Below are 27,137 nucleotides of genomic sequence, written 5' to 3' on the forward strand. Positions count from 1 at the left end.
CAGGGAGAGGGTGTGGTGGTGGTGGTCCAGGGAGAGGGTGTGGTGGTGGTGGTGGTCCAGGGAGAGGGTGTGGTGGTGGTGGTCCAGGGAGAGGGTGTGGTGGTGGTGGTGGTCCAGGAAGAGGGTGTGGTGGTGGTCCAGGGAGAGGGTGTGGTGGTGGTGGTGGTCCAGGGAGAGGGTGTGGTGGTAGTGGTGGTCCAGGGAGAGGGTGTGGTGGTGGTGGTCCAGGGAGAGGGTGTGGTGGTGGTGGTGGTCCAGGGAGAGGGTGTAGTGGTGGTCCAGGGAGAGGGTGTGGTGGTGGTGGTCCAGGGAGAGGGTGTGGTGGTGGTGGTGGTGGAGGTGGTCCAGGGAGAGGGTGTGGTGGTGGTGGTGGTCCAGGGAGAGGGTGTGGTGGTGGGGTGGTGGTGGTCCAGGGAGAGGGTGTGGTGGTGGTGGTGGTCCAGGGAGAGGGTGTGGTGGTGGTGGTCCAGGGAGAGGGTGTGGTGGTGGTCCAGGGAGAGGGTGTGGTGGTGGTAGTGGTCCAGGGAGAGGGTGTGGTAGTGGTGGTGGTCCAGGGAGAGGGTGTGGTGGTGGTGGTGGTCCAGGGAGAGGGTGTGGTGGTGGTGGTCCAGGGAGAGGGTGTGGTGGTGGTGGTGGTCCAGGGAGAGGGTGTGGTGGTGGTGGTGGTCCAGGGAGAGGGTGTGGTGGTGGTCCAGGGAGAGGGTGTGGTGGTGGTGGTCCAGGGAGAGGGTGTGGTGGTGGTGGTGGTCCAGGGAGAGGGTGTGGTGGTGGTGGTGGTCCAGGGAGAGGGTGTGGTGGTGGTGGTGGTCCAGGGAGAGGGTGTGGTGGTGGTGGTGGTGGTCCAGGGAGAGGGTGTGGTGGTGGTGGTGGTCCAGGGAGAGGGTGTGGTGGTGGTGGTGGTCCAGGGAGAGGGTGTGGTGGTGGTGGTCCAGGGAGAGGGTGTGGTGGTGGTGGTGGTCCAGGGAGAGGGCGTGGTGGTGGTGGTGGTCCAGGGAGAGGGTGTGGTGGTGGTGGTGGTCCAGGGAGAGGGTGTGGTGGTGGTGGTGGTCCAGGGAGAGGGTGTGGTGGTGGTGGTCCAGGGAGAGGGTGTGGTGGTGGTGGTGGTCCAGGGAGAGGGTGTTGTGGTGGTCCAGGGAGAGGGTGTGGTGGTGGTGGTGGTGGTCCAGGGAGAGGGTATGGTGGTGGTGGTCCAGGGAGAGGGTGTGGTGGTGGTGGTGGTCCAGGGAGAGGGTGTGGTGGTGGTGGTGGTCCAGGGAGAGGGTGTGGTGGTGGTGGTCCAGGGAGAGGGTGTGGTGGTGGTGGTGGTCCAGGGAGAGGGTGTGGTGGTGGTGGTGGTGGTCCAGGGAGAGGGCGTGGTGGTGGTGGTGGTCCAGGGAGAGGGCGTGGTGGTGGTGATGGTCCAGGGAGAGGATGTGGTGGTGGTGGTGGTCCAGGGAGAGGGTGTGGTGGTGGTGGTGGTCCAGGGAGAAGGTGTGGTGGTGGTGGTGGTCCAGGGAGAGGGTGTGGTGGTGGTGGTGGTCCAGGGAGAAGGTGTGGTGGTGGTGGTCCAGGGAGAGGGTGTGGTGGTGGTGGTGGTCCAGGGAGAGGGTGTGGTGGTGGTGGTGGTCCAGGGAGAGGGTGTGGTGGTGGTGGTCCAGGGAGAGGGTGTGGTGGTGGTCCAGGGAGAGGGTGTGGTGGTGGTAGTGGTCCATGGAGAGGGTGTGGTAGTGGTGGTGGTCCAGGGAGAGGGTGTGGTGGTGGGGTGGTGGTGGTCCAGGGAGAGGGTGTGGTGGTGGTGGTGGTCCAGGGAGAGGGTGTGGTGGTGGTGGTCCAGGGAGAGGGTGTGGTGGTGGTCCAGGGAGAGGGTGTGGTGGTGGTAGTGGTCCAGGGAGAGGGTGTGGTAGTGGTGGTGGTCCAGGGAGAGGGTGTGGTGGTGGTGGTGGTCCAGGGAGAGGGTGTGGTGGTGGTGGTCCAGGGAGAGGGTGTGGTGGTGGTGGTGGTCCAGGGAGAGGGTGTGGTGGTGGTGGTGGTCCAGGGAGAGGGTGTGGTGGTGGTCCAGGGAGAGGGTGTGGTGGTGGTGGTCCAGGGAGAGGGTGTGGTGGTGGTGGTGGTCCAGGGAGAGGGTGTGGTGGTGGTGGTGGTCCAGGGAGAGGGTGTGGTGGTGGTGGTGGTCCAGGGAGAGGGTGTGGTGGTGGTGGTGGTCCAGGGAGAGGGTGTGGTGGTGGTGGTGGTCCAGGGAGAGGGTGTGGTGGTGGTGGTGGTCCAGGGAGAGGGTGTGGTGGTGGTGGTCCAGGGAGAGGGTGTGGTGGTGGTGGTGGTCCAGGGAGAGGGCGTGGTGGTGGTGGTGGTCCAGGGAGAGGGTGTGGTGGTGGTGGTGGTCCAGGGAGAGGGTGTGGTGGTGGTGGTGGTCCAGGGAGAGGGTGTGGTGGTGGTGGTCCAGGGAGAGGGTGTGGTGGTGGTGGTGGTCCAGGGAGAGGGTGTTGTGGTGGTGGTGGTCCAGGGAGAGGGTGTGGTGGTGGTGGTGGTGGTCCAGGGAGAGGGTGTGGTGGTGGTGGTCCAGGGAGAGGGTGTGGTGGTGGTGGTGGTCCAGGGAGAGGGTGTGGTGGTGGTGGTGGTCCAGGGAGAGGGTGTGGTGGTGGTGGTCCAGGGAGAGGGTGTGGTGGTGGTGGTGGTCCAGGGAGAGGGTGTGGTGGTGGTGGTGGTGGTCCAGGGAGAGGGCGTGGTGGTGGTGGTGTTCCAGGGAGAGGGCGTGGTGGTGGTGATGGTCCAGGGAGAGGATGTGGTGGTGGTGGTGGTCCAGGGAGAGGGTGTGGTGGTGGTGGTGGTCCAGGGAGAAGGTGTGGTGGTGGTGGTGGTCCAGGGAGAGGGTGTGGTGGTGGTGGTGGTCCAGGGAGAAGGGTGTGGTGGTGGTGGTCCAGGGAGAGGGTGTGGTGGTGGTGGTGGTCCAGGGAGAGGGTGTGGTGGTGGTGGTGGTCCAGGGAGAGGGTGTGGTGGTGGTGGTCCAGGGAGAGGGTGTGGTGGTGGTCCAGGGAGAGGGTGTGGTGGTGGTAGTGGTCCATGGAGAGGGTGTGGTAGTGGTGGTGGTCCAGGGAGAGGGTGTGGTGGTGGTGGTGGTCCAGGGAGAGGGTGTGGTGGTGGTGGTCCAGGGAGAGGGTGTGGTGGTGGTGGTGGTCCAGGGAGAGGGTGTGGTGGTGGTGGTGGTCCAGGGAGAGGGTGTGTGGTGGTGGTCCAGGGAGAGGGTGTGGTGGTGGTGGTCCAGGGAGAGGGTGTGGTGGTGGTGGTGGTCCAGGGAGAGGGTGTGGTGGTGGTGGTGGTCCAGGGAGAGGGTGTGGTGGTGGTGGTGGTCCAGGGAGAGGGTGTGGTGGTGGTGGTGGTCCAGGGAGAGGGTGTGGTGGTGGTGGTGGTCCAGGGAGAGGGTGTGGTGGTGGTGGTGGTCCAGGGAGAGGGTGTGGTGGTGGTGGTCCAGGGAGAGGGTGTGGTGGTGGTGGTGGTCCAGGGAGAGGGCGTGGTGGTGGTGGTGGTCCAGGGAGAGGGTGTGGTGGTGGTGGTGGTCCAGGGAGAGGGTGTGGTGGTGGTGGTGGTCCAGGGAGAGGGTGTGGTGGTGGTGGTCCAGGGAGAGGGTGTGGTGGTGGTGGTGGTCCAGGGAGAGGGTGTTGTGGTGGTGGTGGTCCAGGGAGAGGGTGTGGTGGTGGTGGTGGTGGTCCAGGGAGAGGGTATGGTGGTGGTGGTCCAGGGAGAGGGTGTGGTGATGGTGGTGGTCCAGGGAGAGGGTGTGGTGGTGGTGGTGGTCCAGGGAGAGGGTGTGGTGGTGGTGGTCCAGGGAGAGGGTGTGGTGGTGGTGGTGGTCCAGGGAGAGGGTGTGGTGGTGGTGGTGGTGGTCCAGGGAGAGGGCGTGGTGGTGGTGGTGGTCCAGGGAGAGGGCGTGGTGGTGGTGGTGGTCCAGGGAGAGGATGTGGTGGTGGTGGTGGTCCAGGGAGAGGGTGTGGTGGTGGTGGTGGTCCAGGGAGAAGGTGTGGTGGTGGTGGTGGTCCAGGGAGAGGGTGTGGTGGTGGTGGTGGTCCAGGGAGAGGGTGTGGTGGTGGTGGTCCAGGGAGAGGGTGTGGTGGTGGTGGTGGTCCAGGGAGAGGGTGTGGTGGTGGTGGTGGTCCAGGGAGAGGGTGTTGTGGTGGTGGTGGTCCAGGGAGAGGGTGTGGTGGTGGTGGTGGTGGTCCAGGGAGAGGGTATGGTGGTGGTGGTCCAGGGAGAGGGTGTGGTGGTGGTGGTGGTCCAGGGAGAGGGTGTGGTGGTGGTGGTGGTCCAGGGAGAGGGTGTGGTGGTGGTGGTGGTCCAGGGAGAGGGTGTGGTGGTGGTGATGGTCCAGGGAGAGGGTGTGGTGGTGGTGGTGGTCCAGGGAGAGGGTGTGGTGGTGGTGGTGGTCCAGGGAGAGGGCGTGGTGGTGGTGGTGGTCCAGGGAGAAGGTGTGGTGGTGGTGGTGGTCCAGGGAGAGGGTGTGGTGGTGGTGGTGGTCCAGGGAGAGGGTGTGGTGGTGGTGGTGGTCCAGGGAGAGGGTGTGGTGGTGGTGGTCCAGGGAGAGGGTGTGGTGGTGGTCCAGGGAGAGGGCGTGGTGGTGGTCCAGGGAGAGGGTGTGGTGGTGGTGGTCCAGGGAGAGGGTGTGGTGGTGGTGGTGGTGGTCCAGGGAGAGGGTGTGGTGGTGGTGGTGGTGCTCCAGGGAGAGGGTGTGGTGGTGGTGGTGGTCCAGGGAGAGGGTGTAGTGGTGGTGGTGGTCCAGGGAGAGGGCGTGGTGGTGGTGGTGGTGGTGGTCCAGGGAGAGGGTGTGGTGGTGGTGCTCCAGGGAGAGGGTGTGGTGGTGGTGGTCCAGGGAGGAGGTGTGGTGGTGGTGGTGGTCCAGGGAGAGGGTGTTGTGGTAGTGGTGGTCCAGGGAGAGGGTGTTGTGGTGGTGGTGGTCCAGAGAGAGGGTGTGGTGGTGGTGGTCCAGGGAGAGGGCGTGGTGGTGGTCCAAAGAGAGGGTGTGGTGGTGGTGGTGGTCCAGGGAGAGGGTGTGGTGGTGGTGGTCCAGGGAGAGGGTGTGGTGGTGGTGGTGGTCTAGGGAGAGGGTGTGGTGGTGCTGGTGGTCCAGGGAGAGGGTGTGGTGGTGGTGGTGGTCCAGGGAGAGGGCGTGGTGGTGGTCCAGGGAGAGGGTGTGGTGGTGGTCCAGGGAGAGGGTGTGGTGGTGGTGGTGGTCTAGGGAGAGGGTGTGGTGGTGCTGGTGGTCCAGGGAGAGGGTGTGGTGGTGGTGGTGGTCCAGGGAGAGGGTGTGGTGGTGGTGGTCCAGGGAGAGGGTGTGGTGGTGGTGGTGGTCTAGGGAGACGGTGTGGTGGTGGTGGTCCAGGGAGAGGGCGTGGTGGTGGTGGTCCAGGGAGAGGGTGTGTGGTGGTGGTGGTGGTCCTGTGTTAGGGTGTGGTGGTGGTGGTCCAGGGAGAGGGTGTGATGGTGGTGGTGGTGGAGGTGGTCCAGGGAGAGGGTGTGGTGGTGGTGGTCCAGGGAGAGGGCGTGGTGGTGGTGGTCCAGGGAGAGGGTGTGGTGGTGGTGGTGGTCCAGGGAGAGGGTGTGGTGGTGGTGGTCCAGGGAGAGGGTGTGGTGGTGGTGGTCCAGGGAGAGGTTGTGGTGGTGGTGGTGGTCCAGGGAGAGTGTGTGGTGGTGGTGGCCCAGGGAGAGGGTGTGGTGGTGGTGGTGGTCCAGGGAGAGGGTGTGGTGGTGGTGGTCCAGGGAGAGGGTGTGGTGGTGGTGGTCCAGGGAGAGGGTGTGGTGGTGGTGGTGGTGGTGGTGGTGGTCCAGGGAGAGGGTGTGGTGGTGGTGGTGGTGGTGGTGGTCCAGGGAGAGGGTGTGGTGGTGGTGCTGGTGGTCCAGGGAGAGGGTGTGGTGGTGGTGGTCCAGGGAGAGGGTGTGGTGGTGGTGGTCCAGGGAGAGGGTGTGGCGGTGGTGGTGGTGGTCCAGGGAGAGGGTGTGGTGGTGGTGGTGGTGGTCCAGGGAGAGGGTGTGGTGGTCCAGGGACAGGGTGTGGTGGTAGTGGTCCAGGGAGAGGGTGTGGTGGTGGTGGTGGTCCAGGGAGAGGGCGTGGTGGTGGTGGTCCAGGGAGAGGGCTTGGTGGTAGTGGTGGTCCAGAGAGAGGGCGTGATGGTGGTGATGGTCCAGGGAGAGGGCGTGGTGGTGGTGGTGGTCCAGGGAGAGGGTGTGATGGTGGTGGTGGTCCAGGGAGAGGGTGTGGTGGTGGTCCAGGGAGAGGGTGTGGTGGTGGTGGTGGTCCAGGGAGAGGGTGTGGTGGTGGTGGTGGTCCAGGGAGAGGGTGTGGTGGTGGTGGTGGTCCAGGGCGAGGGTGTGGTGGTGGTGGTGGTCTAGGGAGAGGGTGTGGTGGTGGTGGTCCAGGGAGAGGGCGTGGTGGTGGTGGTCCAGGGAGAGGGTGTGGTGGTGGTGGTCCAGGGACAGGGTGTGGTGGTGGTGGTCCAGGGAGAGGGTGTGGTGGTGGTCCAGGGAGAGGGCGTGGTGGTGGTGGACTAAGGAGAGGGTGTGGTGGTGGTGGTGGTGGTGGTCCAGGGAGAGGGTGTGGTGGTGGTGGTCCAGGGAGAGGGTGTGGTGGGGGTGGTGGTGGTTCAGGGAGAGGGCGTGGTGATGGTGGTGGTCTAGGGAGAGGGTGTGGTGGTGGTGGTGGTCCATGGAGAGGGAGTGGTGGTGGTGGTGGTGGTGGTGGTGGGAGAGGGCGTGGTGGTGGTGGTGGTCCAGGGAGAGGGTGTGGTGGTGGTGGTCCAGGGAGAGGGTGTGGTGGTGGTGGTCCAGGGAGAGGGTGTGGTGGTGGTGGTCCAGGGAGAGGGTGTGGTGGTGGTGGTCCAGGGAGAGGGTGTGGTGGTGGTGGTGGTGGAGGTGGTCCAGGGAGAGGGTGTGGTGGTGGTGGTGGTCCAGGGAGAGGGTGTGGTGGTGGTGGTCCTGGGAGAGGGTGTGGTGGTGGTGGTGGTGGTCCAGGGAGAGGGTGTGGTGGTGGTGGTGGTCCAGGGAGAGGGTGTGGTGGTGGTGGTCCAGGGAGAGGGTGTGGTGGTGGTGGTGGTCCAGGGAGAGGGCGTGGTGGTGTTCCAGGGAGAGGGTGTGGTGGTGGTGGTGGTCCAGGGAGAGGGTGTGGTGGTGGTGGTGGTCCAGGGAGAGGGTGTGGTGGTGGTGGTGGTCCAGGGAGAGTGTGTGGTGGTGGTGGTCCAGGGAGAGGGTGTGGTGGTGGTGGTGGTCCAGGGAGAGGGTGTGGTGTTGGTGGTGGTCCAGGGAGAGGGTGTGGTGGTGGTGTTGGTCCAGGGAGAGTGTGTGGTGGTAGTGGTCCAGGGAGAGGGTGTGGTGGTGGTGGTCCAGGGAGAGGGTGTGGTGGTGGTGGTGGTGGTCCAGGGAGAGGGTGTGGTGGTGGTGGTGGTGGTCCAGGGAGAGGGCGTGGTGGTGGTCCAGGGAGAGGGTGTGGTGGTGGTGGTCCAGGGAGAGGGTGTGGTGGTGGTGGTGGTGGTCCAGGGAGAGGGTGTGGTGGTGGTGGTGGTGGTCCAGGGAGAGGGCGTGGTGGTGGTCCAGGGAGAGGGTGTGGTGGTGGTGGTGGTGGTGGTCCAGGGAGAGGGCGTGGTGGTGGAGGCGCAGAAGGGTGAAACTTGACCCCACATGGAAAAAAATAATTAGTCTGACCCCTACCGAGCAGCTCCCGGTATATGTTGATGAAAAGGAAGGTGTGTACTCACCTAGTTGTGCTTGCGGGGGTTGAGTTCTGGCTCTTTGGTCCCGCCTCTTAACTGTCAATCAACAGGTTTACAGATTCTGAGCCTACTGGGCTCTATCATATCTACATTTGAAACTGTGTATGGAGTCAGCCTCCACCACATCACTGCCTAATGCATTTCATCTGTTAACTACTCTGACACTGAAAAAGTTCTTTCTAACGTCCCTGTGGCTCATGTGGGTACTCAGTTTCCACCTGTGTCCCCTTGTTCGCGTACTACCCGTGTTAAAAAATTGATACTTATCTACCCTGTCAATTCCTCTGAGACTTTTGTAGGTAGTGATCACGTCTCCCCTTACTGTTCTGTCTTCCAGTGTCGTAAGGTGCATTTCCCGCAGCCTTTCCTCGTAACTCATGCCTCTTAGTTCTGGGACTAGTCTAGTGGCATACCTCTGAATTTTTTCCAGCTTCGTCTTGTGTTTAACAAGGTACGGGTTCCATGCTGGGGCTGCATACGCCAAGATTGGTCTTACATATGTGGTATACAAGGCTCTGAATGATTCCTTACACAGGTTCCTGAACGCTGTTCTGATGTTAGCCAGCCTCGCGTATGCCGTTGATGTAATTCTTTAGATGTGGGCTTCAGGAGACAGGTTTGGTGTGATATCAACTCTTAAATCTTTCTCTCTGTCCGTTTCATGAAGTATTTATGTGTGTGTGTGTGTGTGTGTGTGTGTGTGTGTGTGTGTGTGTGTGTGTGTGTGTGTGTGTGTGTATATTCACCTAGTTGTGGTTGCGGGGGTTGAGCTCTGCTCTTTCGGCCCGCTCTCAACTGTCAATCAACTGTTACTAACTATTAACATTTTCTTCAAACACCTCCCCCCCCTAACACACACACACACACACAATACACATACAAGGACTGGAGCTTTGATGAGATTGAAATTCCGGGCTGTGACGGGTTCATAGATTACATAACAGGAACTATAACAATGGGTGGACCTTAGATAATAGTGGCAGTCATTTACAACCCCTCCACTAAATGACAGAAGACCTAGACAGGAGTTTGATAAGAACAACATGGCAACCATTAATATAATAAAGCAGCAGCTTCAATTGCCTGCAGGAATGGCTCAAGACTCTTAATCATGGGCGATTTCAACCATGGAAAGATAGACTGGGAGAATGAGAACCCACATGGAGGTGCAGATGTATGGAGAGCTAAACTCTTGGAAGTGGCAACAAGGAACTTTCTGAGCCAACATGTCAGGGAACCCACAAGAATGAGAGGCAATGACGAACCAGCTAGACTCGACCTGATATTCACCTTGAATGAGTCAGAAATAAAAGAAGTCAAGTTTGAAGCTCCCATAAGAATGAGTGACCACAGTGTGTTGACATTTGAGTATCTGGTGGAGGTAGGGATAACCTATCCAAGGATGGGATCGGAAGGGAAAAGACTGAAATACCGAAAAGGAAAATATGATGAGATGAGGAACTTCCTAAGGGGAATACCATGTGAAACAGAACAGAGAGAAGAAGGTACAAGATTTGATGGACTATGTCACCCAGAAGTGCCAGGAAGCTGCAGATAGATTTGTCCCGGTCCAAAAGGAGAAAAGCGAAAAGCAACAGAAGAATCCAGGGTTCAACCAGGAATGCAAGGTAGCGAAGCAAGTGAGTAAAAGAACATGGAGAAACTAAAGGAATAACGGAACACCAGAGAGCAGGGAGAGGTACCAGAGGGCAAGAAATGAGTACCGCAGAGTGAGGAGGGAAGCAGAGAGACAGTATGAAAATGGCATCGCGAGTAAAGCCAAGACCCAACCAAAGCTGCTCCACAGTCACATCAGGAGGAAAACAGCAGTGAAAGGAACAAGTGATGAAACTGAGAAAAGGGAAGAATAGATACATGGAGAATGACAAGGAGGTGTGTGAAGAAGTCAACAAGAGATTCCAGGAGGTCTTCATAATAGAATACGGAGAAGCCCCTGCACTAAATAAGGAGGCGACAAACCAAGCAACCTTGGAGTAATTTGACCTCACCAGTGATGAGGTCAAAAGGAATCTGTTGGAGTTGGATGTGACAAAGGCTGTTGGACCTGACAGAATCTCACCGTGGATACTAAAAGAAGGTGCAGAAGCACTAAGTGTGCCACTCTCTATGGTGTATAACAGGTCACTGGAAATAGGAGACCTACCGGAAAGCTGGAAGACAGCTAATGTAGTCCCAATATACAAAATGGGCACTGGCACTGAACAAGAGGCACTGAACTACAGGCCAGTTTCCCTATCTTGTATACCATGCAAGGTGATGGAGAAGATCGTGAGGAAAAGGCTCGTAGAACATCTGGAGGGAAATAGTTGTGTAACACACCACCAACATGGGTTCAGAGATGGTAAATCCTGCCTCACAGGGTTAATAGAATTCTATGACCAAGCAACAACAGTTAGGCAAGAAAGATAAGGGTGGGCAGACTGCATTTTCTTGGACTATCAGAAAGCTGTTGACACAGTACCCCATAAAAGGCTGTTACAAAAGTTGGAGCAACAGGCAGGAGTAAAAGGAAAGGTACTCCAGTGGATAAGGGAGCACTTAAGCAACAGGAAACAGCGAGTAACTGTGAGGGGGGAGACATCAGAGTGGCGAGATGTCACCAGCGGAGTCCCACAGGGCTCAGTACTTGGACCCATCCTGTTTATAATATATGTAAACGACCTTCCAGAGGGTATAGACTCATTCCTCTCAATGTTTGCTGATGATGCAAAAATTATGAGAAGAATCAAGACAGATGATGAAAAACAGAGACTACAGGACGACCTGGACAGGCTGGAGGAATGGTCTAGAAAATGGCTACTAAAGTTCAACTCAGGAAAGTGCAAAATCATGAAATTAGGCGAAGGGAGCAGGAGGCTGAACACAAGGTACCATCTGGGAGGTAAAATACTGCAAGAGTCAAATAGAGAGAAAGATCTGGGGGTTGGTATCACACCGAACCTGTCCCCAGAGGCCCACATCAAAAGGATATCATCAGCGGCATATGCTAGACTGGCCAACATAAGAACTGCCTCTAGAAACTTATGTAAGGAATCGTTGAGGACCCTGTATACTACTTATGTGAGACCAATCCTGGAATATGCACCTCCAGCTTGGAGTCCATACCTAGTTAAACACAAGACAAAGTTAGAGAAGAATCAGCGGTATGTCACCAGACTCGTCCCGGAACTGAGAGGTATGAGCTACGAGAAAGGCCTCAAGGAGCTGAAACTCACATCCCTGGAAGACAGAAGAGTAAGGGGAGACATGATAACCACCTACAATATTCTCAGGGGAATTGACAGGGTGGACAAAGACAAACTCTTCAGCACGGGTGGGACACGAACAAGGGGACACAGGTGGAAGCTAAGTACTCAAATGAGCCACAGAGACGTTAGAAAGAACTTTTTCAGTGTCAAAGTAGTTAACAAATGGAATGCAGTAGGCAGTGATGTGGTGGAGGCTGACTCCATACACAGGTTGAAATGTAGATATGATAAAGCCCAGTAGGCTCAGGAATCTGTACACCAGTTGATTGACAGTTGAGAGGCGGGACTAAAGAGCCAAAGCTCAACCCCCGAAAACGCAAATAGGCGAGTACAAATAGGTGAGTACACACACACACACACACACACACACACACACACACACACACACACACACACACACACACACACACACACACACACACACACACACACACACACACACACACACACACACACACACACACACACACACACACACACACACACACACACACACACACACACACACAATGTTTTCTGATGATACAAAAATTATGAGGAGGATTGAAACAGGATGATAGGAGGAGGCTACAAGATGACATTGACGGACTGAATAAATGGTCCAACAAATGGATGCTAAATTTTAACCCGAGTAAATGCAAAGTAATGAAACTAGGCGGTGGAAACAGGAGGCCAGACACAGGATACAGAATAGGAGATGAAGTACTTAATGAAACGGAAAGAGAGAAAGATCTAGGAGTTGATATCACACCAAACCTGTCTCCTGAAGCCCACATAAAAAAAAATACGTCTGCGGCATATGCGAGGCTGGCTAACATCAGAACTGCCTTCAGGAACCTGTGTAAGGAATCTTTCAGAATCTTGTATGCCACATATGTAAGACCAATCCTGGAGTATGCGGCCCCAGCATGAAGCCCGTACCTTGTCAAGCACAAGACGAAGCTGGGAAAAAGTTAAGAAGTATGCCACTACACTAGTCCCAGAACTAAGAGGCATGAGTGAAGAGTAAGGGGAGATATGATCACAACCTACAAAATCCTCAGAGGAATCGACTGGGTAAACAAGGATGAACTATTCAACACTGGTGGGACGCGAACAAGGGGACACAGGTGGAAACTGAGTACCCACATGAGCCACAGAGATGTTAGAAGGAACTTTTTCAGTGTCAGAGTAGTTAACAGATGGAATGCATTAGGCAGTGATGTGGTGGAGGCTGACTCCATACACAGTTTTAAATGTAGATATGATAGAGCCCAGAAGGCTCAGGAATCTGTACACCAGTTGAGAGACGGGACCAAAGAGCCAAAGCTCAACCCCCACAAGCACAAATAGGTGAGTATACACACACACACACACACACACACACACACACACACACACACACACACACACACACACACACACACACGCACACACACACACACTACGGGTGGGGGCCTCGTAGCCTGGTGGATAGCGCGCAGGATTCGTAATTCTGTGGCGCGGGTTCGATTCCCGCACGAGGCAGAAACAAATGGGCAAAGTTTCATTCACCCTGAATGCCCCTGTTTCCTAGCAGTAAATAGGTACCTGGGAGTTAGTCAGCTGTCACGGGCTGCTTCCTGGGGTGTGTGTGTGTGTGTGTGTCTGTGTGTGGTGTGGAAAAAAAAAAAAGTAGTTAGTAAACAGTTGATTGACAGTTGAGAGGCGGGCCGAAAGAGCAAAGCTCAACCCCCGTAAAAACACAACTAGTAAACACACACACACACACACACACACACACACACACACACACACACACACACACACACACACACACACACACACATAGGAAGCAGCCCGTAACAGCTGTCTAACTCCCAGGTACATATATACTGCTAGGTAACAGTGGAATCAGGGTGAAAGAAACTCTGCCCATCTGTTTCCGCCGGTGCCAGGAATCGAAACCCGAACCACAGGACTACGTATCCAGCGTGCTGTCCACTCACCCATCACCCGCCCGTGGTGTGTGTGTGTAATTACCTAAGTGTAGTTACAGGATGAGAGCTACGCTCGTGGTGTCCCGTCTTCCCAGCACTCTTTGTCATATAACGCTTTGAAACTACTGACGGTCTTGGCCTCCACCACCTTCTCACCTAACTTGTTCCAACCGTCTACCACTCTGTTTGTGAAAGTGAATTTTCTGATATTTCTTCGGCATCTGTGTTTAGTTTGTTTAAATCTATGACCTCTTGTTCTTAAAGTTCCAGGTCTCAGAAAATCTTACACACAGATTTTATCAATTCCTGTTACTATTTTGTATGTAATGATCATATCACCTCTTTTTCTTCTGTCTTCTAGTTTTGGCATATTTAATGCCTGTAACCTCTCCTCGTAGCTCTTGCCCTTCAGTTCTGGGAGCCACTTAGTAGCATGTCTTTGCACCTTTTCCAGTTTGTTGATGTGCTTCTTAAGATATGGGCACCACACAACCGCTGCATATTCTAGCGTTGGCCTAACAAAAGTCGTGAACAGTTTCTTAGTATATCGCCATCCATGTATTTAAAAGCAATTCTGAAGTTAGAAAGCGTGGAATAGGCTCCTTGCACAATATTCTTTATGTGGTCCTCAGGTGATAGTTTTCTATCTAGAACCACCCCTAGATCTCTTTCTTTATCAGAATTCTTTAAAGATTTCTCACATAATATATAGGTTGTATGGGGTCTATGTTCTCCTATTCCACATTCCATAACATGACATTTATTAACATTAAATTCCATTTGCCAGGTGGTGCTCCATATACTTATTTTGTCCAGGTCTTCTTGAAGGGCATGACAATCATCTAAGTTTCTTATCCTTTCTATTATCATAGCATCATCAGCAAACATGTTCATATAATTCTGTATACCAACTGGTAGATCATTTATGTAGACAATAAACATCACTGGTGCAAGAACTGAACCCTGTGGTACTCCACTTGTGACATTTCTCCATTCCGATACATTGCCTCTGATCACAGCCCTCATTTTTCTATCAGTCAGAAAATTTTTCATCCATGTTAGAAGCTTACCTGTCACCCCTCCAATATTTTCCAGTTTCCAGAACAACCTCTTATGTGGAACTCTGTCGAAAGCCTTTTTTAGGTCCAGATAGATGCAGTCAACCCAACCATCTCTTTCCTGTAATATCTCTGTGGCTCGATCATAAAAACTGAGTAAATTCGATACACAGGATCTTCCAGATCGAAAACCATACTGTCTGTCTGATATTATATCATTTCTTTCCAGGTGTTCTACCCATTTAGTTTTTATTAGTTTTCCAATATTTTGACTATTACACTTGTCAATGATACAGGTCTATAATTAAGGGGATCTTCCCTCCTTCCACTTTTGTAGATTGGAACTATGTTAGCCTTTTTCCACACGTCTGCTACGACTCCTGTACACAGGGATGCCTGAAAGATCAGGTGAAGTGGAATGCTGAGCTCAGGTGCACATTCTCTTAGAACCCATGGTGAAACTCCATCTGGGCCAGCTGCTTTGTTCCTCCCGAGCTCCTTTAGCATATTTTCCACTTCGTCTCTAGACACCTCTATGTGCTCGATGTTGTTCTCTGGAATTCTTATTGAGTCTGATTCTCTGAAGATTTCATTTTGTACAAACACACTTTGGAACTTTTCGTTTAATGTTTCACACATTTCCTTTTCATTTTCCGTGTATCTGTCCCCCATTTTCAACCTCTGAATATTATCCTTTACCTGCAGCTTAGTTTTAACAAAGGGCTCACCATAGCCCGTGCTACTTGGAACTTTTTGTTCCAGGTAGCGAATCTTAAACAACAAATTGCTTTTAATGAATGTGTACTCACCTAATTGTGCTTGCGGGGGTTGAGCTTTGGCTCTTTGGGCCCGCCTCTCAACCGTCAATCAACTGGTGTACAGGTTCCGGAGCCTATTTTGCTCTATCATATCTACATTTGAAACTGTGTATGGAGTCAGCCTCCACCACATCTCTGCCTAATGCATTAAATCTGTTAACTACTCTGACACTAAAAAAGCTCTTTCTATCGTCCCTGTGGCTCATGTGGGTACTCAGTTTCCACCTGTGTCCCCTTGTTCGCGTCCCGCCAGTGTTGAATAGTTTATCCTTGTCTACCCTGTCAATTCCCCTGAGGATTTTTTAGGTAGTGATCATGTCTCCCCTCACTTATCTGTCTTCCAGTGTCGTGAGGTGCATTTCCCGCAGTCTTTCCTCGTAACTCATGCCTCTTAGTTCCGGGACCAGTCTAGTGGCATACCTCTGAACTTTTTCCAGCTTCGTCTTGTGCTTGACAAGGTACGGGCTCCATGCTGGGGCCGCATACTCCAGGATTGGTCTTTCGTATGTGGTGTACAAGATTCTAAACGATTCCTTACACAGGTTCCTGAAGGCAGTTCTGATGTTAGCCAGCCTTGCATATGCCGCAGACGTAATTCTTTTTATGTGGGCTTTAAGAGACAGGTTTGGTGTGATATCAATTCCTAGATCTTTCTCTCTGTCCGTTTCATTAAGTACTTCATCTCCTATTCTGTATCTTGTGTCTGGCCTCCTGTTTCCACCGCCTAGTTTTATTACTTTGCATATACTCGGGTTGAACTTCAACAGCCATTTGTTGGACCATTCATTCAGTCTGTCTAGGTCATCTTGTAGCCTTCTACTATCATCCTCTGTTTCAATCCTCCTCATAATTTTTGCATTATCAGTAAACATTGAGATAAACGATTCTATACCCTCTGGGAGATCATTTACACATATCAGAAACAGTATTGGTCCAAGGACTGACCCCTGCGGGACTCCACTTGTGACGTCACGCCAATCCGAGACTTCACCCCTCACAGTGACTCGTTGTCTTCTATTACTTAGGTACTCCCTTATCCAACGAAGTACCTTCCCTTTCACTTCAGCCTGCATCTCCAGCTTTTTCACTAGCCTCTTGTGTGGTACTGTATCAAAGGTTTTTTGACAATCCAAAAATATGCAGTCTGCCCACCCTTCTCTTTCTTGCCTGATTTGTGTGTGTGTGTGTGTGTGTGTGTGTGTGTATGTGTGTGTGTGTGTGAGTGTGAGTGTGAATGTGAGTGTGTGTGCACTCACCTAGTTGTACTCACCTAGTTGTGTTTGCGGGGTTTGAGCTCTGGCTCTTTGGTCCCGCCTCTCAACCGTCAATCAACAGGTGTACAGATTCCTGAGCCTATCGGGCTCTGTCATATCTACACTTGAAACTGTGTATGGAGTCAGCCTCCACCACATCACTTCCTAATGCATTCCATTTGTCAACCACTCTGACACTAAAAAAGTTCTTTCTAATATCTCTGTGGCTCATTTGGGCACTCAGTTTCCACCTGTGTCCCCTTGTGCGTGTTCCCCTTGTGTTAAATAGACTGTCTTTATCTACCCTATCAATTCCCTTCAGAATCTTGAATGTGGTGATCATGTCCCCCCTAACTCTTCTGTCTTCCAGCGAAGTGAGGTTTAATTCCCTTAGTCTCTCCTCGTAGCTCATACCTCTCAGCTCGGGTACTAGTCTGGTGGCAAACCTTTGAACCTTTTCCAGTTTAGTCTTATCCTTGACTAGATATGGACTCCATGCTGGGGCTGCATACTCCAGGATTGGCCTGACATATGTGGTATACAAAGTTTTGAATGATTCTTTACACAAGTTTTTGAATGCCGTTCGTATGTTGGCCAGCCTGGCATATGCCGCTGATGTTATCCGCTTGATATGTGCTGCAGGAGACAGGTCTGGCGTGATATCAACCCCCAAGTCTTTTTCCTTCTCTGACTCCTGAAGAATTTCCTCTCCCAGATGATACCTTGTATCTGGCCTCCTGCTCCCTACTCCTATCTTCATTACATTACATTTGGTTGGGTTAAACTCTAACAACCACTTGTTCGACCATTCCTTCAGCTTGTCTAGGTCTTCTTGAAGCCTCAAACAATCCTCTTCTGGTTTAATCCTTCTCATAATTTTAGCATAATTGTGTGTGTGTGTGTGTGTGTGTGTGTGTGTGTGTGTGTGTGTGTGTGTGTGTGTGTGTGTGTGTGTGTGTGTGTGAGTGTGTGTGTGTGTGTGTGTGTGCGTGTGTGCGTGTGCGTGTGTGTACATATGATATTAGAACTGGGCGGGAAATAAATTCAGAAGGTGACTGGAAATAGGTTAAAAGCGATCTTTTAAAAGCATGAGGCTTTTATCACGTGCGATAGATTAAGAGATGGAGTTCAACGCTGAAAAAATGTGGGGCTGTGCGCAATCATAGTGACAATGGAGTTACCAGATATCAGCTGGACAATGTTGAAATGAGAATGTGAAAAAAATTTGAGATCAGCCATGATTGGTTGGGATCTCTAGCCACAAAATCAATGCATAAATTTGGGGATGTATTGTGCACCAGTTTTGGTCACCGTACTAAAGAATGGACATAGATTCATTTGAGTGTGTTAAAGGTTGACTAAAGTTAATGTTAACAGGTTAACACCAGGAACTATACACCTTCCTCATGGAGACAGGAAAGGAGAATAATTTCCATTATCTAGAACGACGAAGACTTCTGATGTTATCTGCCCTTAAGGAGAGCTGTTATCTGTTATAACCTCTCCTACAGTGTTATCTGATCGTGCCAATGGCATCTCTTCATTGGCTCTATTCTGCTTTTTCCTGCCTTGTCGGTCACTCCAGTATGTTGTTATTTAACATTCCCAAATTTGCACAGAATAATATCATACTGGGCGAACTGGTATAATATCATACAGTGACACTGGGCGAACGATATGGCAGGAAATGCAGAATGGAGCCAATGAAGATTAGAGGCACCATAGGCACACTCAGAGAACACTGTGAACACCAGAGGTCCACGGCTGTTCATTATCATCCCAGCCAGAATAAGAAACATTACCGGTACAAAAGTGAAATTTTCCAAGAAAAAATAGTCAAGTTTTCTTCATGAAGTGCCGGTTGGTCCGGGCTGTAGTGGGTATGTGGGCCTGCGGGCCGCTCCAAGCAACAGCCTAGTGAACCAAGCTTTCACAAATCAAGCCAGACCATCGGGCTGGATTTGGAGAGTAGAAGAACTCCCAGAGCCCCATCCAGGTAAGAAGAGTTAGAGATAACATTGCTGAACTATCTATATGTATAAAAGAGTGTTACAAAGGAGATAGAAACAAGGATTTATATATCTGCCGTAAATAGAATTCGAAATAAAGAATATAAACCGAGTACGTTTAGCATGGGGAAAGACCTGGGTAAACCAGTAAACTAAAGGAGACCCGCCTGGTCTACTGTTTACCACAGTCAGTTATGGAGGCTTCTTAGTGACGAATAAAAAGGTTCATTGAGGTGTAATCTGTGTGTTGAGGAGGCGCGGGCTTCCTGGTAGCCGTTCTCAGAAAGTGAGAAGTCAATATGCCAGTAGTTACTCAAGTGCACTGTGTGGGGGTTCTCACCTAGTTGTGCTGGCGGGGGTTAAGCTCTGGCTCCTTGGTCCCGGCTCTCAACTGTCAATGAACTGGTGTTCAGGTTCCTAGCCTACGGGGCTGTATCATATCTACACTTGAAGCTGTGTATGCAGTCAGCCTCCACCACATCACTGCCTTAATGTGTGAGTGTGCGGGGACACGCGCGTGCACCTCTCAGTAATACGCGTGTGTTTCAGCTTCAGGTGTGTGAGTGTCATGTTTGTTACACATACGTGACTTTTTAAAGTTTGTAATGGATATCCCACCTAACATAAGTACCCAAGCCTTGTACGACTGATTACCCTGTATAAACAACCATGGTTACTGTGTTTACTGATGTGAGAGCGCGTTGTCCACACCTGCTGGTCGCTCCCAGAGTAGTGGGAAGTGCGACGTAGAGCGGCAATTTTGTTTTTTTCGACTGCCGCTCTACGTCGCAGGGGTATTTTCAACTTTTAGACCGGCAATTTTGTTTTTTTCGACTGCCGGTCTACGTCGCAGGGCTATTTTCAACTTTTTGACCGGCAATTTTGTTTTTTTTCGACTGCAGGTCTACGTCTCAGGGTTATTTTCAACTTTTAGAGCGGCAATTTTGTTTTTTTCGACTGCCGCTCTACGTCGCAGGGGTATTTTCAACTTTTAGACCGGCAATTTTGTTTTTTTCGACTGCCGGTCTACGTCGCAGGGCTATTTTCAACTTTTTGACCGGCAATTTTGTTTTTTTTCGACTGCCGCTCTACGTCGCAGGGTTATTTTCAACTTTTAGACCGGCAATTTTGTTTTTTTCGACTGCCGCTCTACGTCGCAGGGTTATTTTCAACTTTTAGACCGGCAATTTTGTTTTTTTTCGACTGCCGCTCTACGTCGCAGGGTTATTTTCAACTTTTAGACCGGCAATTTTGTTTTTTTTTCGACTGCCGCTCTACGTCGCAGGGCTATTTTCAACTTTTAGACCGGCAATTTTGTTTTTTTCGACTGCCGCTCTACGTCGCAAGGTTATTTTCAACTTTAGACCGGCCGTTTTGGTTTTTTTCCGGGGCCTGTCTACGCACCCCTAGTTTCACGAACTTGAAGTACGACATAGACCGTGCGTTTTTTTGTTTTTCAGGAGCCGGTCTACGCACCCTGGGTTTTCTACAAGTCGCTCTATGGCCCCTGTCATTTTCGCTCAAGGGGATTAAACGGCCGCCTCCAGTCATCCCCAAATTTCGTTGGCTCAGTGACCCTGCACAGACATTGCTAATGGTCAATGACGTCACCAGCTAGCCGCTCAGCGTTCCTGCACAGGCACGTTCAAGGGGATTAAAAAGCCGGTCTATGAGTCATGTGTTTTGCGATACAACAGTAACCTTGAAACCTAATATAAAATACCATCATCCCTAGTCTATTTTTAATTTCATATTTACTTCCAACCATCACCCATTACATTTATCAAAGAGGATCATGTATGTGAGGGAAGAACATAACTTCAGCACTGCAAGAAGTTATGTGTGTATTTTCAAGTTCGTCCCCTGCTGCCTGTATTTACCCAGGTCTTTTTCCTAAATATATAACTTATCCAATTCATTCCTGTTCTGTTTCATGTTGATACGTTTAATAGGTTATTAATATTCCCCTTTACTATGACCATTCAGTCACACCTCTATCATGTCACCCCTATTTCTTCTTCGTCATCGTTCTAGAGAATGTAATTTAAGCTTGGACAATCTTTCTTGAAGGATTGTTTATTATACATAGGGCAAAAAATAAAACTGCTATCAGTCGTTTATATTAAAAAAAAATAGAGGCCTGGGCATTGGTGATTTCAATGCGAGTTCGGTAGTGACCCTATCCTTATGCACATCTCACATTCGCCCCAAAACATACCTCCCACACCATACTGTAGCATTTAACAAATAAAATAAAAAAAACTCATTCAGTAAAAGCAAGCCTCTCATATTTTGAAATAAGGCCTTCTGCAGTTACCGCCTTTTGTGACGTCATCATCCCTAATGTGGCGCGAGGCGTCAACGGGCTAAATGCGGATCCCAGGAGGTTCACACATAAGTGTGAACTCTTAATCTAGCTTAATACCTCACCTATACTCTGTGCTTCATCAGAGTTGATATTCAGCTACAATAGCTCGTATTTTCGCTCATTGCTTATATTGTCTGTTATTCATAAACCCTATCAAACCTTCCTAACCTAACCTAACCTAACATATTATTTATATCAAACAAATACATTCTACAGAACAGTTATTGTTGTTGTTTAGTGACATCGTGAAAAGCGACCTCAGGTATAGGGATAATGTATTGATGGTCATTAGCATATAGGTGTGAAGGTATTACAGTACCTTACTGGTCAACTATGTATGACGTCACCAGACAACCAATGCGACCTTTGGCGTCCTACTAGCATGTGTATTTGATGTTATTATTCAAAAATGACTAGACTATCCATCCCCACCTAACCTAATCAGAGGTTTAAAATATATATACATTTTAGTCAACCACGGACTGTAATTATTATTCGGTAATAAATACAAAAGTATAACAGCAACCCAAATGTCGTACTGCAATTTAAGCAGAATCGTACATCTGGCAGCAGTCAAGCTTTCCTTATAAGGACCTCCCCCCAGCCCAAAGGACAGTCCAACTCAGGCTTCCTGTGCTAGCACTCTGAACTAGCTCCAGCACTTGTGCAATATCCAACTTCGCTGTCTTGTATCTATCAAATCGACCATGTATATTTGTGAACTTTGCAAAGCTCCTAAACTAGGGCCATTCCACCTGTGCCAGGCGAGATGTGCTGAATGTAGGATAACCTTCACCGCCAATCCTCGGCGTCAGTGCGTTATTTACTGTGAGCAGTGCTTTAAAATACCTCGTGGACATTTTGATAAGATTTGTCCCTCGTGCTCCAAAGTGATTTGTTCTATCCGTAAGTATCAGTGTGGTTATGACAACTGTAGAAATTTCCCATAGATATGTTGTGAGTTATAGCATATTTATAGTTACTATTGAAAAAAAAAATTGACTTAACAGCGGCATCAGATATTATTTATATTAATATTCTGAACAAAAAATACATTCTTTATTAAATTGCGGCAGCTAAAATTTATATGTGAATTAGTATTTACAGTTAGCTGTAGAGCTATACATCTATGCAGCATTCCATAAAAATATATATATGTATAACTATATATATTAATTAAAATCTACAGGTGGCCACCCCGATGCATGTCCATTTTGCATGTATCTAGATGACCCCGAGTCTGATACTAGTTCTGATTCAGAGCACTCAGATGCATCATCGTACCAAAGCGTCCAATATGAAAGTAAGTCAATTACACTATTCTGCAATACCATTCCCAATTCTTGTCAGATATATTTATAAAAATATCTAATTTATCATCGTTAATTATTCACATGATCATTTATATGATTTTAGGTTCGCCAACTCAGCAGGTAGTGGAGGTAGAGGAAGAATATCCTCGTGGAGGAGGTAGTGAAGAGCCTAGCACGAGCCGAACTCGCTCACCAACACCAGAAAATAATGACAACAGGGAAAGTTCTAATCGTAAGTAACATCCACATTAATTATTATTTTCATATTACAATAATGCCATTATTATTATTAAACTCCCTATATTAAATTTTATTGACTGAAAATCATTATTCTTGTTACTTATAGGTTCTCAACTGGAGGATGAAGAAGACTCCCTGCATTTAGTTTGGGAAGCAGGATTCCGATATGGATGCCAGCCAGCCTATTGCTAATTCTCCACCACCACCACCTCAGGAACAGGAACAGCAACAGGCAGGTAGATGTTTTGCTTCCTCCTCAACCTGAAGTGCTTGAAGTAATCAATAATTTCAATGGGGGGTACATACGCCATTCTTATAGCATCCCAGATCATGCCCAAGGAGATCCTGCCCATTATTTGACTATATATCGTGAATATTTTATTCAGCAAATAGAATCCTTATTTGATGCCGTTCACCCCAATTTCCCTCCTGCCCTCTTGATATACCCCGATTTTACTTTTAATTTACAACGGCTTAATCAAGAAAATGAACCTGATTTTGAGGGAGAGTTACCTATAAGGGCTGAACAACGCACTGTATCTAGGCATGAGGCTAGTGTTGTCGTAGATCAATGGATTGCTGAATTGGATAATAAGTTAGAAGAGTTCTTTGCCGAGACAGAAGGTTCGAGTCTAGGTATACAGAGCATTTCTGGTTTTTATATCAATTCTATAGCTGTTCAGCATCCCATCCGTCTTAGGAGAATACGTGCCTTATCCAGATAGATTGCGTGGTTCGAGACATGTTTTCAATCCTAAAGGCGAGCAAAATATATGTTTGATCCAATGTTTGGCCGCATACATATGTCTAGCTCAGGGGATGACATTAGATAATATCCGCAGATGTTCCAAGTCAGCCAGGTGGTGTCTTAGATTTGTCCGTTGGAGTGAGGATATAGAAATACCCATAACGTACGATAATATAAATAAAATAGAAAATATAAATAAATTAAGTATATTTATCTATGTGCTTACACGTGAAGATAATAGGTACTACATTAGCTTAGCTAGAAAAGGCAGGGAACATTCTGCTCCTAAAGTACCTTTGCTCATGCTAGAGGATCAGCATCTTGTACTCATTAAAGATTTCAATCAGTATGTCCGCAACATGCGCGGCAATCCAAATAGAGCACCAGGCAATCATATTTTTTGCCATTCGTGTTTAATTCATTTGTCACCTGATGCGATGCGGGATCATGAAGAGTCATGTGAAGTTAAACAAACATTGAAATTTTACCCTGAAGGTCATAAAATCAAATTCCAAAATTACGGTCGTGCTTATGGACCTTCTCACACAGCATATTATGATTTCGAGTGCTTGTTGGACCCCTCCAATCCCCAAGGTATGATCGAGAAGCGTCACAAAGCTGTGGCGTATGCTTTTATCATCATCAACAGGGAATTGGAGGTTGTAGAGAAATTAACGTATATGGGGGATGACCCTGTGAATCATTTCATAGATACTTTAGAGAAAGCATGGAAGAGAATCAAATCTACCATGCCTACATACAAAATATCTATGACACGTGAACATTGGCAAGCCTATAGACGGCAGACCACATGTGAAATGTGTTATAGTCCATTTAAATCTGATAAAGACAAGCACCGTCATCATGATCATGCTATTGAATTTAATAATTATCTAGCTGCCTATTGCCAAAGGTGCAACATGCTGTGTAGAAATTCTTATAAATATTTATATACATTCTCTCACAATGCAGCTTATGACCTTGGGGTAATTTTAAATGAATTGTCTAACCTCCCTAACCGTGAAATTGACATTGCCTCCAAAGATGGATTTAAGTTCATGAAAGTGGATATCGGTAAACTTCGGTTTATGGATAGTCTGGCTTTACTAAATGGTGGGCTTGAAAAACTAGCTAAAGAACATATCAAGGAAGGTAAACCTACCACTTTCACCTCAGTTATGCTAGATGACGTCCCTGTAGCTGCCCACCATTTATTAAAGACAGGCAAACAGGTCTTCTGTTATGACTACATTTCATCTCTGGAGAAATTAAATGAACCGGCTCTTCCTCCTCCCGAAGCCTTTTTCAATAGTTTAAAACACGAGGCCATAAGCGAGACCGATTATACACAGGCTAAAGAAGTCTTCAGATTAGCGGAATGCAAGACCATTGGGGATTATTTGAAGGTCTATTTGAAAGTAGATACTGGATTATTGTGTGATGTGTTTACTGTATGGCGCAAGACCATGCTTGAGCTGTACAAGTTAGACATTACACACTATGTCTCGTTATCTAGTTTTGCATGGGATGCTTTCTTGTTTAAGAGCCAAGTTGTCTTGGACTCTATTTCTGATCCCCATTTGTACGATGTATTGCGCAGAAATCTAAGAGGCGGATTTACCTCTGTTGTGCGGCAACACACAAGTGTACAAAATGAGCATACGGGTGCTGATCCTTCTAGTACTGATAAATATATTCTGTATTTGGATTTTAATGGCTTATACGCCACCTGTATGACAGAACTGCTTCCTCAAGGCGGGATCCGTAAATTATCTGCTGCCGAATGCAATGATTGGCTCCAACAAGGATTGGAAAATATTACATGTGATGGGGATAAAGGGTATTGGGTCATGTGTGATACCAAGCATGTCACACCTGAGGTGGCTCGATACACCGATGACTTACCTTTAACCCTGTCACATGCTAATATTTCAACTGATCTTCTGTCCGATTATAGCAAACATATTTTAAATACCGAAGATCGTAAACTCCCCAAGAAAAACAATAAATTAATTGCTTCACATCTCCCTCAAAAAGATTACTTGGTGAGTTTGGATTTGCTTCAGATGCTGATGAAATTGGGATTGGAAGTAGCTAAGGTAAATGCAGTTTATGAATTCCAACAGAGCAAGTACCTTAAGGAATTTGTCGAAACAAATGCTCGTGAACGTGCAAATACACCTTGCGCCATTAAGGGTAAAGCTTTCAAGCTAGTATCAAATGCAATTTACGGCAAGAGTTTGACAAATGTGAGTAAATATGGCGATCAGCATTATTTAGTTACATCACGAGACAAATTCCAAAAGCATGCACGCAATCCGTTCTTCAAACGGAGCATTTTGTTAAGTGAAGACAGAGTTATTTGCACAGTTAAGAAACAATCACTTAAAGTCAATACACCAACTTATTTGGGGTTCCAGATCTTGCAAATAGCTATGAGGATCCTATATGATTTTTGGTACAATACGGTCAAAGCTCATTATGGAGACAAAGCTAGATTGCTGTATACGGATACAGATTCGTATTTGATTGAATTAAGCTGTCCAAATGCTTTTGAGGAATTAAATAAACTGCCTTTATCTCAGCATATGGATTTCAGCAATTTCCCTCCTGAAAATCCCTATTTCGATGACTCTCGCAAAGGTCAACTAGGTTTGTTAAAATCGGAAGTGGGAGCCAAAATTATCAAAGAACTCATTGCATTGAAGCCTAAAATGTACTCGATTCTCACTCAAGATCAGGTTCAGATCTGTCGTTGTAAAGGTATTCCCACTTATCATCAGTCTAAACTCACTCATGCTGCTTTCCAAAGTGCTTTAGAGTTAAATATTGGGCAGAGGTTCCAATCCAGATCTATTAGGAATGTTAAAGGCCGTATGTGTACCTGTCTCACTACAAAACGTGGATTGTCCGCCTTTGACGATAAACGTTATGTACTGAGTCCTACACAGTCTTTGGCGTATGGACACCCCGATATACCTCGAGCAGAAATTCATGAAGAGAATGAGGAGGAGGAGGAGGATGTACCTGCACCTGCTGCTGCTGCACGTCCTGTGAGACGTGGATTCCATCCCATATTCAATATGTGGGGAAAACGCGATGCACTGGTGAACAAGACGTATCCTCACAATTAGTGACTGAAGAAATTAGTGATGGAACATTGCAACCTCCCCTAACCTATCTTTGGGTTAGAAAATTGCTACCTCCCCTAACCTGACATTGATGTTTGAAAATTGCTACCTCCCCTAACCTGTCATTGATGTTTGAAAAATTGCTACCTCCCCTAACCTGACATTGATGTTTGAAAATTGCTACCTCCCCTAACCTATCATTGATGTTTGACAATTGCTACCTCCCCTAACCTGTCATTGATGTTTGAAAAATTGCGGGGCCCCTGACTCATCACTGATGTTCTGAAAATGCAGTCTCCCCTAACCTTTGTTGAAAATGTTCTGTTGTATATCTATGTTGAAAATGTTCTGTTGTATATAAAAAATAAAAGTTTGTGAAATGTTTACTTTGATGTTTTTATAAAACAGTGCCCCCCTAACCTATGTTTTGAAAATGTTCTATGCAAAAAATAAAAATATGAAATGTATGCTTTGATGTTATGATACCTATTAATAATAACCTTATCATTCTTATGTCAGTACAAACCCAACACGAGTCATGGATAGTTCACCTATCACTGAAGAACAACTTGATATTTTCAATGAACCCAGCAGAATAATTATTGCAGGATTTTCCAATGGCGGGAAATCTCATTTGTGCACTAAACTCGTACAAAAATACCATCTGAAATTCTCCAGTATTATTATATGTGGCGGCAGTTACAGAGCATTGCTAGACGATCCAGTAATTAACAAGAAAATAATAGCTCAACCTGAAATTATTAACCCTTTAGATGAACGTACAGATGATTCGCCTATTTTAATTATTATCGATGACTTGTTCATCGAATCTGCCAATTCCAAAATTGTGTCTGATATCTTCACTAAAGGCAGACATCTTGCTATTTCGTGCATATTCATTACCCAAAATATATTTTTCTCTGGGAAATATGCTAGAAGTATCAGTTTAAACGCCTCCCATTTCATATTAGTGAAATCTAGAGATTTAGCTCAAATTGAGACTTTAGGACGGCAGTTATTTGGAAAACAAGATTCTAAAAAGCTTTTGGATATCTACAAGAAAGCCATCAGTAAACCTTATGGGTATTTATTGGTGGATTTAGGAGTGAAAACCCCTGAACGCATCACGTTCCGTAGCAATATTGTTGGTGAGCATCCATACGAAATTGTTTACCAATGGTGAACGTACTAAACAACAAGGGGAGGTTAGGGGGGTTGGGTGTATAGGATGTGTTCCCCACAACA

General features: G+C 48.9%; 2 protein-coding genes across 2 annotated transcripts in view; one reads left to right on the forward strand and one right to left on the reverse strand.

The window, feature by feature from the left end:
* The window catches only part of LOC123757143 (uncharacterized), a 344,783-nt gene that overhangs the window by 226,255 nt on the left and 91,391 nt on the right, over positions 1-27,137 (reverse strand). The window lies entirely within an intron of this gene.
* LOC138367411 (uncharacterized) lies at positions 22,833-25,895 on the forward strand. Its single transcript, XM_069329056.1, has one exon. The coding sequence runs from the start codon at positions 22,833-22,835 to the stop codon at positions 25,893-25,895; it is 3,063 nt and encodes a 1,020-aa protein (XP_069185157.1).

The sequence above is a fragment of the Procambarus clarkii genome, chromosome 22, assembly GCF_040958095.1.
Source record: "Procambarus clarkii isolate CNS0578487 chromosome 22, FALCON_Pclarkii_2.0, whole genome shotgun sequence".
Classification (NCBI taxonomy): domain Eukaryota; kingdom Metazoa; phylum Arthropoda; class Malacostraca; order Decapoda; family Cambaridae; genus Procambarus; species Procambarus clarkii.